At 33.5% G+C, this 12,087-nt stretch overlaps 1 protein-coding gene across 1 annotated transcript; it reads right to left on the bottom strand.

Annotated features, from left to right (window-relative positions):
* Window positions 1–8,309: 8,309 nt before the first annotated feature.
* LOC144852922 (uncharacterized) lies at window positions 8,310–11,859 on the bottom strand. Its single transcript, XM_078710979.1, has 9 exons — window positions 11,249–11,859; window positions 10,511–11,028; window positions 10,044–10,312; window positions 9,840–9,954; window positions 9,693–9,807; window positions 9,247–9,575; window positions 9,001–9,138; window positions 8,717–8,900; window positions 8,310–8,620 (listed from the first exon to the last, which is right to left on the bottom strand). The coding sequence occupies exons 1-9, from the start codon at window positions 11,436–11,438 to the stop codon at window positions 8,310–8,312; spliced, it is 2,169 nt and encodes a 722-aa protein (XP_078567105.1). The 5' UTR covers window positions 11,439–11,859.
* Between the last annotated feature and the right edge of the window lie 228 nt (window positions 11,860–12,087).

The raw sequence follows: 12,087 nt of genomic DNA, 5'->3' as shown, positions 1-12,087 counted from the left end.
GCATTACCCAAATATGTCATATCTGTTAACAGTAAAAACCAACATTCTCAAGGTTTATAGAGGAACACAAAATAAGAAATAATTAGGGGATATTGCCATTGACTATATAGGTTTAACTCCGCCAACATGCACATGTGCCCATAACCTTAAAGACAAGAATGTAAATTGTATAGTGAATTATCTTTGCGCACACGTATTATAAATGTAGCGAACTGGATGTAATTTTTTTTTTAAATACACTTATCATCTAAAGAGCGGAAAAGTAGGAGTTGATGGCAGATGAAGAGTAGGAGGTGGTGGTGGCGGAGTTATTAAGGAACAACAACATTCATGTGTAAACTGGAATGTTACGATTATGTACATTATTAAAAGATTTGATAATTATTAAATTGCAGTATGCTTATCTGAGATATGTGTAGTATTTATACAGTAGTATTATTTTTAATTGCATATTTTATATTTAGCATCTTCTGGTTGGTGTACATTAATTATAGTACTGTGCTATATTATGAATCATGCTTTAATTTTAACTCCATAACTATTTAACTCTATAAACATTTAAAACATTCATTATGGAAAAACAAGATGTTGTTTTATTATCAACACAACAATCAACACATGCTAGTCTGTTAGGCTTTTTAACTGCTCTGCCTGATTTGGTTACATATACATTATTGTCAATGTCATCTTCTTTATTGTATCAAACAAAAAATTTCAATACAAAAGGTAGCCAAGATATAGCCGAAGCTAATCAAGCTTGGTACCTTTTATCTTAACTAACTTAAGCTACGAAATTAACAAATAAATAACAGAACTTAAAAGAAAATAAAAATTTGATAACGTCAAAAACAAAACAAAAAATGTTTTGAATAATAAATAAATAACATAACATAACATAAAATACTGTATGTACTGTACTGTAATAAACAAAACCATATCAGTTCAATAGATAATATCTAATGGATTAACAATATATAAAACATTGTAAATTATAGATTATTCTTGTATATACTTAATAAAACTAATGTTGGGTATTTGTTGAGCAGGTTTATTAGTTACTGTCTTTCTGTCCTTTTTGTGCTCATTCTCGCAACTCTCTTCCATTATATCTTCTTCGATCATTGGTTCTGTGAATTTGAACGATTCTCCAGCTTTCACCGACATCCACTTTTTTCAATGGTCGTGCATGTTGATTGTATTTAGTGTGCCATGTTTCCAATCGCTTTGTATTCACGTTTTTCTCTGTGGTATTGCATGATGGTAAGTTTGATTGTAACTTCTGTGCGAAGAGAAGTTCGGCTGGCGAGGGTTTACCGCCTTCTATAGGGGTGATCGACTCTAGTGGTTTGGGATCTGATTCTACTGTCATGTGTCGGCCATAAATGTAATGATGAAATCGTTCCAATTCATATACTACACCAAGCATTTCTCTTTCAATATTGCTGTAGTTACTTTCAGTTTCTGTGAGGCTTTTGATTTAGCGTTGCTCCTAAGCCTTTCTGACTTGCCTGCACAGCAATTGGCTTCTTTGGGTTGAAATATGCTAGGACTGGTTGTCTTCCTATCTCTTCCTTCATCTTTGCGAATGATTGATCATGTTTTGGACCCCAGATAAATTCAGAGTCCTTCTTTGTGAGATCGTGCAAGGGGCTTGTTAAGATAGCTAATTTAGGTGTAAAACGTAAAAGTGATTAACCATTCCTAGTAGCGAGAGTAATTCTGCCTTGCATGTAGGTGCATGCATCTCCTGAATTGCGGCAATTTTTTCGCTGTCTGTTTCGGTTTCAGTCCTTCTGAGGTTAGATAATGTCCGAAAAAGTTGATACTTTGCTCTTTTACAAAGCATTTGTCAATATTTAATCTTAGACCGACCTGTCTAGTTTTCTCCATCACTTTCTTGAGATTCGCATCATGAGTTTTTTCATCTTCTCCAAAGACTACAATATCATCGGCTATCCCTACAACACTGTTTAGACCATCAAAGGTTTCATCAACTTTCCTTTGGAACACGTCCTGTGTGGATATTAACCCGAAGGGTAAGCGCTTAAAACAATAACGTCCATATGGGGTGTTAAATGTTGTCAGTGTTTCAGAGACATCATCAAGTTTGATATTCCAATACTGTTATCTGTATCATTACTTTACTATAGTATTGTAGCAGACCTACCACATAGCTTTTAAACAATTCAACATTTACTTTTAATTTGATTATTTATACATCCTCTATATATCTCTTTATTTAACCTCACATTGACAGGTTACCTTCCTGTTACCTTCACTTTTCTAGCTAATGGATTTTAAGAATGTTAATGACTCTAACAGAAAACCACATTAATTCTCTTAATCCTAATTGGTCAGATAAGATGGGCCAAGCCCAATATTACCATGCACTGATCACATTATTAACACACTCTTTTCTCAACCAGCATCTTAGCTACACCGTTTATTGCATTGCATTGTATATTGTATATTTTATCTATTTATTGAGAATCCTCACTTGATTCACTTGGAATAAATTGCATAGTACTGTATACATTTAGTAGTTGTTTTATTTTACCGTTGCGCCGACAATTACTAAAGTATTATACTATATTATGTATATTATATTATATTGGTTGTAGACCAGACTAAAGTTCAGTAACCAGGCTTTTAGTAATTGTACCTAGGAGACTGCTCATAACTAAGTTGTCAGAGACACTTGTTTGATATTCCATATAAGGAAATTGTTACAACAACTTCATATTAAAGATGATGATGTCATTTGAATTTCATCTTAAAACCAATTTCCTCCATCTTTTAGCTCAATTTCGTAATTTCCAGGGAATTTCCCTACGCCTTCGAAACAGTCTGGATACTGTTTGGTTAGTATGCCTTTTGGTGAATCACTTCAGTGATATCGCATTGTTCTGCTGGACATTTACAGCTTGCTAAACAGTTCAGTGTGATAAGGTTGAAGTCTAGACAGGCTCGCAGACTTAACATTGTCTTCTGTAACATGGAACTTCAATTTCTTGGTCATTGTACCATGAGTACAAGTGATATTTGTCGCTCCATACACTTTGTTGTTACCAATAGGCTGTTAGTGTGACCGACTGAAAAATCACATGTAATAAATAACGAATATTGTTGGGAGAGCATAAATAAAACCCACACTTTGATAACCATTTCTAAACTTTTTAATTTCCAACTTCAGTTTCCCGTTACTTTGGTTCATCAATCAACAAATTAAATAATTCAGGTAAAATTATACAAATTAAGCAATGGTTTCTGACAGCCCACTACTAACTACTATATTGATCTATAACACATCCAATTCCTATATTTAGAAACAAACAATGAATAGAATAATATAGAAAAACCAACACCAATTTATATATCTAGAAATTATGAACTCTAGAACTAATATCGTCAAAATCACTTCTACATGTCTAGCGCCACCAAGGTTTGGCGAGACGTAGCAACTTCGCTAGATTTGTCTGAACTTGTCCATGCTCATTCAAGCGTGATGGACAGAAATAACATTAACTGTTAATACAATATGGTTTACATGTAAATTAAATAACTAGCTACCAGTATGTCTCCGGACATAATCAATTAATTACACATTATTTATCTATATCTCATTATTCTTGATTCATGTAATTATTCAAAAGCCTAATATAATGATCATTTTAATTAATCATGTTTAACATAAATGTGAAAGTGCTCAACACGATAATCACGCCGGTGATTCGCACATGACCATGCCGGAATCGTCAACCACGTCCAGGTAAACTAAAACAGAGCCTAAACAAAACTAAACATATAATAAGTGTAAATCAAGGCAATCAACGTATACTATAACTATCTAATTAACAACTAATCTAATGTTTTAATTACTTACATCTGTAATTCGAACAAAAGAGACTTATTTGAGAGGGTAATTCATCTAAGTAACATTACTCCGCATTCTATCATCTCCCTCTGCCGCTAGGTGGCGGTATCATCTATTTCTAATATCACTATGTTTTCGTTATATTAGGTCTATTGGGTTTCCGTCTTTGATTTTCTTGGAAAATATTTCTTTGTATACTCGTAGTGGCATTACATTCACCTCTGCTCCGCTGTCAATTTTACATTTCACAGTTTTCTTGTTCATTAGCAGTGTCGCATGTACCTGTGTGTCTGACCCATTTTCAATGGAGTCTACTGCAAATGAATCTGTTTCATCTGTTACCTCTTTTATTTGTCTAGGTCTTTGTTTTGGTCTTTATCGACTGAACATGCGCAGTGCTGTCCTGTATTTCCGTCATCTGTTTCTGTGTACCTTCGTACGTACGGATTAATTTCAGTGCGTCACTGAGCGCTATTTGATTCTCTTTTGCGATTAGTTTTCGTCTTATATTATTGTCGCGTACACCAGCTATGATTGTATCTATTAGCTGTTCTTCTTTATCTGTGTAACCACAATTATTTTTGCTCTTGTGTAAAATGAGTCGATTGTCTCACCTTCGTCTTGCTTCAGTGCCCATAATCTAAATCTTGACACTCCAAAATTAGACTTTAATTTTACATAGTTAGTTTCTCCCAGTGCTTATCCAAGCTTATATTTTTCTCTTCTGTGAGGTCCCAGCTATCTTTTATGTCTCTACCTGTTTCACCTATCCATGGGAGCAGATAGTAACATTTGACATTGACACTCTTTTCTTTGAGAGGTCCATTAAATATTAGCTGAGCTGTAAGCTTGAATTTTCTCAGCGCTTCTGGTAAGTTAGCTGAGGTCCACTCGATCATTGGTGGCTGTATCCCTGTTAATTCGGCAATACTGTACTCACGATTTTCCGTCGCCGTCAGGCCTATCCAAGTTTCATAAACAAATTTCTGACACCATGTTATTTTTACTGGGAGCTCGAATTACAGACAGAAATACAGACTATGAATTAAGGAACAACAATCGTGTAACTCAAACTTGAACTATTTATTCAACGACATAATTAGAAGATTAACATTATTATTTTACATTACATATATACATTATTTATTTATAACTGCAACCATAACTGTGGATTAAAACTCCTCTATATACATCGTTTTACCTCACCTGTATGGTAAAAATGGAGAACCAAGATTGCAAAGATAAGAATTTTACCGGTTATATATAAGTCTCCAGTTGGGTGCTGATTTAAGTTTGGTGAATTAAAGTCAGAATTTAATATTTCATAAATTCAATATATAAAAACCCCTATGCATGGAATGTACCATTCTCCGGAATATAGTTTTTTTTGACAGTTTAAATTTAACTGTAAATGAATTCTAGAGAGAGTTAAATATTTCACACATTTTTCATGTACTGTAGGCTAGGCAAGCGCACCTCCGCGCATATCTCTCATCCGACGCCGCAGTGTATATGATGAAGGTACCGTTAATAAAACGTTTGTATATACTAACACAATGTTAGGCTGATACACCGTAGTGCATGTAATATAGCTACTAACCTCGTCCTCAGTTGATGTCTTTCTCTTCACTACATTACTATTCTGAAGGTTATAAATAATACACATTCCAATAAAATTACAATAAACTACAACCCAGTGGTCTGAATGTTACAAAATAATGCATTTTAATTAATTAATTTAGTGTATAGGCCAATATTACGATATCGTGGTAACATTTTGTGTATTAATAATAATGATAATAATATAATAATAATAATAATAATAATAATAATATTTAATAAAAATAATATTAAATAATAATATTAATAATAATAATAATACCTCATCTCTACACATCTTTTTGTTTATGCTCTATGAAATTCTATGGACATCATTCAAGTGGACATGAGTAAAAACAAATACAATATTGTTTAATTTACAGGTGATTATAATTATTGTCTGTAATAAATTATTTGGTGACAATTATTTTAGTACAACATATTTATTAGTAAGAAATTATTTAATGATCATCTGGGTATTTTAATTTACCTATCTAGCACTGCACAGTGGCACTATTAAATCTCTTTTACATCTCTTTTAAAGCACAATTAAAAAAAAACATCAATTTTAAAAAACACATCAGGGTATCTACCAACAAATTTCCATTTAGTGTTACTTTCCAAAAACTTTCTTACTGGCTCCAATCAGATTCAAAATCTTTCAGCCCATTGATGAGAGAAACTACTTTTGGATTAACACTACATCTTGAGGTTTTCTTTGTTTTGGACCCAGTAGGGTTAATGCGAACCAAACAGCTAAAAAAAAAATAAAATACAAGCAGGCATGACAAATTATTCTTACATTATATTTTGATATGGGACTTCAGATAATTCTTAGTGATTACAAGGGACAACATTGTTGATTAAACAAAAGTAGAGAGTTTTTTATTTCTCATACCCCAGGAGAATCGGAAAAAGCAACATTTAATTAACATGAATCTTAAATACCATTTAAATAATAATACTTACCATTGCACAAACTTTAAAGTTGCAATGTTCTTATCTCCATATTCAATGTTAAAAATGGATGCAAACAACATGCATAATGCCTCTAATGGGGAGTGGATGTTGCAATTTACTATTTCTCAGTCAACAACTAGCATGAAAGAAGTTGAGGTCAGTGCTGATGTACCTATATTAAAAAGAAAGAAAGCAGCTGTGACAAAGAACTTTTCTGGAAATTTAACAGTATTTTAACATTAATGCTAGCTCAATATACATATTAATGCTAGCTCAACATACATATTACCAAAGTTTTGCATATATTGTTCACGTACGTCTTGATTAGGAAAAAGTGCATAGCGCATGCACGTATCTCGGGACAGTTACATAGCGCCCTCAATTTGTATTTTAAATCGTGAATCTTGTTTACATCTTGCCACTATTTTAAACCAATCATAGCAACGAATGTAAAACGGTTTGGTCGATTTGGCAGTTTGAAATTAAAAATATATTTATGCCACATAAAAATACCATTAAAATTGAAGATATTATAAACTAACTTTGTATAATATAAATGTTTGATGACGTCATATATTTTTATGATTTTAAAACGTAAAATGTATACCTATATTGTTAATTTGATAATTTAAAAATAAAAGTTTTTGAATTGAAGCGAGACTCTCATGAATATTCATAACCTATTCCTTTATCATAAACAATGTGTCTTGCGACCGGCTTAATAGCGTGCGAGCCATAATCTTGGCGAGAGGTAAGTGTGGTTTTCGATGTGTAATTTTGAGTTTGTTTAATATATACTGGCTTTATCTTTCCTGAAAGTCACAAAATTATGAATTCTAAATTGTTTTAATATTATATTATATAGCCTAGTCCAATTACTGTACTTTGTTAATAGCTAGCCTATTCAGAAATGTAGTGTAGGAATCTTAAGAAAGGAACATGTGCGACATTTGAGAGCATGTGCTATAGACATGGGATGGACGCACGTGTGTTGACCTTATCCACGAAATGTGTAGACCTCTATCCATGGATGGGGCAACAGTCATTTTAATAGATAACCGGTGAATATTAGAAAATAGGCCTATTGTGAATATCAAAAGCTAGGCCTAGTATTTTATATATATACAGTACTATAAATATAATATGTACTTTAAATTAGCTTTGAAAAAAAGGTCTAAGAAGACTACTGTAGGAAATTTTAATATTATTAGCGCCACTCACTGCACTGTCTGTCTGATGATAAATAATACTATATAGTAGCCTACACACATTTTATTAATAAACTAAAATATTGATGTACAAACTGGAGTTTCTGCAATCGCTTATTTATTTTATTATATTTATTATTCCTTTCATCATTAGGAAAGTTAGTCGTTGTTTTGTACTTGGTGATTGGATAGTGGTTACATCACAATACGTTACAGCCATTTATGCAGTGTGGCCGCAAACCAAACCGTCCATGTTCTGTGGCCCCACACCATGTGTGTTGGGGTTTTGGAAAGAAGAATTCAACTCAACAAATATACATTGCCAACAAAAGTGGGTAAATTGAATGTAGAGTCTAGACATACAGTTCTAAACACTAGTTTCAATATTTTATTTTAGTGTCATGTATTTAACAATAAAACTATTTTAAAACTATCAATTACTGTATACCTGCCAAATATCACGCGCAATGTGATTGTCGCGCATGAGGGCTGATTTATAATACGCCAAAAAGTTAAATATGGAGAGCATATTTTGCGATTGTTTTGAGTTAAAATAGCATAGAGGGCACTATATATAATTTTATTTGAATGCCTCACACATTGGCCACTGAAAAAGTTGGCAGGTATACTACTGAGAAAAATTACAGTACAAAGAATGAATTAACTGATCAGGCATCTTTGAAGCTTCTTTTTTTTTTTTCCGGTTTTGCTGCTAGCATCTGTGGCGATGTTTTCACCCAATGTTGCTTGATAACACTTTCTAACACTTTCAAATCATCTGGTATGCCCCTGATATCTCTCTTGATCGTGTTGAGCTGGGAATGTGCACTTTCACCCCCCTGCTCGCCATGAAAGCCTAAACCGAACCCCCACATTCGGATCCATTCACACACATGGTGTTCCAATATGTGCATTTTGGGGGGTTCGGTTTCTTGAAAATTCTCTCTAAAGTATTTTATGTAGTCTTTAATGTTGTTTTCTGTTAAAAATAATAACATTTTATAACATTAATTTTTTTTAAATTTTTAACATCTGAAAGGTAATTTTTTACTTTAATTTTGTTGACACTTCTTACCTAGAACTGAAACCATATCTTCCGTAAAGAAGGAAGCCAAGTTATATGATCTGTGGCATTGACCAAATTTGGTGAAGAGGCTGCCATATTTTAACGTTAAAGCATAAACATCTTCAGTTATTGCTGGGCATAGTTCTACTGCTGTTGCCTCTATTTGGCTCATAATTTTCTTGATGTTCTCTGGCTGAAATATATAAATACAATAATAGTAAGTAATTATTCTAATTTTCTTTTGCGACTTTAATGAATCAATGTAAAGTAAGATTCCAACACATGTGTCATACCTTCACGCATTTGTGGACGTGGTTTCCAACAAAAGAGCGTCCATGGTAGGCCTGCCTCTTCACTTTTATGGACTGTAGCGTATTTTCAATCGAGGTTGTCACAGGTCCATTCTTGGGCAACTTCAAACTTTTAGATGCCTCTTAAGCAGATTCTCTCTAAGTTATAAATATATTTCTACCAATAAGTGTTTTTAGTTGATGCTATGTTCATTAAAACTTGTAAGTAATCATACTAACAATACATACCAATTGTTGTTCCTGTTCAGTTTTCTGATGAATCTCATTGAATAATGGTGTCAACTGATTGGCATCCTCACCAAGAATTAGGAAAACATTCAAATAGTCCTTCAGTGCTTCAATTTCATGGGCCAGCTCATCAGCCTTAAGGGTCTTTTCCTGAATATCTCGAAGCACCCCCACATGTTTGGTAAACTGGGGGGTTGCATGCAAGTCTTCAATGGAATTTAAAGCAATTAAGCTGCCTATTTTAAAATCTAAAAGTTGGCATGCTGCTTCGAGGCTGTTGTAATGCTTCAGGAAAAGCCCAAGGCTTATGTGAAGACCGGGGGGGGCAAATCTGTAAAGAAAAAATATCAATTAGTTTTTGAATCAGGTGTAAAACAATAAGAACATAAAAGAACAGAATAAAAATCAAATTTAGGTAGATATTCTTTCAATAAGGCATTTGCTTACTTGTGTAATGGGTACTGCAAATAGTGGCTTCGAAATAACGTTATTGAAAAGCTTTGCTCTGGTTATGCGCTCTCCATCGGCTATATACTTGGCATTGTCAATTTCCAAAGTCTTCAGGGTTTTAAAACTACTTGATCTCCTGATTCATCCTTGTGAATCATTGGTAGATACTCTGAATTGATGTTGTTGCTGATGATTGTGTCTTGTTGGGTCCTCATTTTGGCCTCACATTCAGTTTGAATGCCATATTTTGTAAGCCATCTATAGGATAAAATAAAGGTACTTAACATTTTATTGATGTTACATTTTTGTTTTGGTTTATTTTAGTTTGATGTGTTGCTCGTACTGACCGCTTTAATTCACGATTTCGGGTCCATGTAAGACCGAGGTTCGTCTTCAATGAAAGCAAGTCGCCTGTTGGTAGTTTTATAGGCTTGCGGAGAAGTTGCTTTAGCTCTTCTGGCAGTCTTCTGACTTCATCCGTCATTTGAAACATTGACTCACCACCACTGACCACATCTCGTACTACCTCAACTAATTTTGTACGATTTCGTACTGTCCTCTGACCAGCAAGTGATGAATCAACTCTGGCCTTCGGTATTATAATAGTTTGTAGTGTCTTAAATAAAATATAATAATTGTTTTGATTGATCTTTTTATAGTTTCTTTTAACACTTTGTTCATACACTAATATTGTTCATTATGTTTTATTTTAATTATGTAATTTTTTATATAGACTTACTTGATTCTAATAACTCTAATAGGCAATTCTTTAATGTTGACACATTTTAAGCTACTGTTTACTGTAATAAATTACCTTTCCTTTAAATGTGAAGTCTGCCGTGCGTTTCTTTGAGCTTTCTATCTTGGCTTTTATAATATGGTGACCCAGTTCTTCCATGAGTTGTGTAACTGGTTGGTTTGGTGGATGGTGCAAAATGCCTTGGATTAAGTTATTGTTGTGTAAGTCTGTTGGTGTTGGCATGATATGTGGTGAAGTAGAACATGTAGGTGAAGCCAAGTAATCATGGTCAGAAACACAAACATGGGTAGACGCATCTTTACATTCAACTACAGTTCGACAACATTTACAAGTCACATTTAAAGACAGATAACATTGAGCAAATATTAGTTGTACAGCAGTAATAGATGAAAAATGGACAGGAATGTTACAAACACAACACTGAACTGTGTCAGTATCCTCATAAAGAGGCTGAACACAGGTCTTACATGTAATGTGTTGACATGGAGGGACAACAGGACACTGACAAAGAAGTTTACAAATATTGCATTTAAAAGAATTCATAGAATTACTTGACACAAATGATGATGGTACTGGGGTGAGAATGGGTGGATGTAAGTTACTGAAATGTTTTGTGATGTTTTGTTTATGGCGCAATGTCTGTATGTAAATGGAAGAACCGAGGCCACGCTTCTTTTTGGGGGGTCTTCCTCCCTTTTTTTGGTCCTCAAAACGCTTCACACGATGTTCGTTTGTGTGGTACCCACTTCGCCACTCTTCCCAATGGTGTATTGTTGTCGATTTTTTTTTAGCAGAATCTACACATATATGGAGGGTGTACCCCTTCAACATCGAGGGAAACATCCAGGCCGGTTATCTTGTTTTGATTTTCTTTAATTTTTGATTTTCTGTATTCAATTTTCCCATTATTTGATTTGTAAGGTCTAATTCTTTCACCACATAACCTACATAGTAATTGAATATTGGCTAAGTGGTCCTCCATAATTGGTCTTGTTATCACCTACATAAAAAAAAAACTAAAATTAAGCCGGTTTTTAAACAAAGACAAACATTTAAAATGAATATTTATCAACAAAATAGAAAATGTGAATTTTTCATAAAAACTTTTATTATTTAATAAATCGATAATTTATGTATCTAACAAATATTTGGAACTGTTTTAAAGCAATGTACCTAGAGAATTGGAGGTCTGACTAATATCGGACCTATTTAACCTTTCGATAAACGAAACGTTTTGAAACTTTATTTCCTAGTAGATTGTTTTATTATTTATAAAATTCAATAAAAAAATTCTTACTTTTATTAAGTTATCGTAGTAAATTTTAACATTTACCGAAGTTTTCCGAAGTTTTAAACTCCCCGCGGCTCGTGTCGAACGTGCGCGTACGAGCTACAAGTACGTTGCTACGGGAGCCGCTGATTACGCCCTCTATTTTTTTCGAAATCTCAATTTCCAAACATCGCACTACTACCTTTTTCTGAGATTTTAGTATTTATTGCATTTTGTATTTTATCCTATTGGTCATACTGTCTGTATTTTACCCATGCAAGACAATTTTCGAGCCAAAGTGCTTGACAAAATAGATAATTGAATTGAATATTGAAATAAACATTTTAAAAGATGGAAATTG

Source organism: Antedon bifida, chromosome 9 (genome assembly GCF_963402885.1).
Source record: "Antedon bifida chromosome 9, ecAntBifi1.1, whole genome shotgun sequence".
Classification (NCBI taxonomy): Eukaryota; Metazoa; Echinodermata; class Crinoidea; order Comatulida; family Antedonidae; genus Antedon; species Antedon bifida.
Note: the sequence above shows the minus strand (reverse complement) of the source record. Positions and strands in the feature narration are given on the sequence as shown.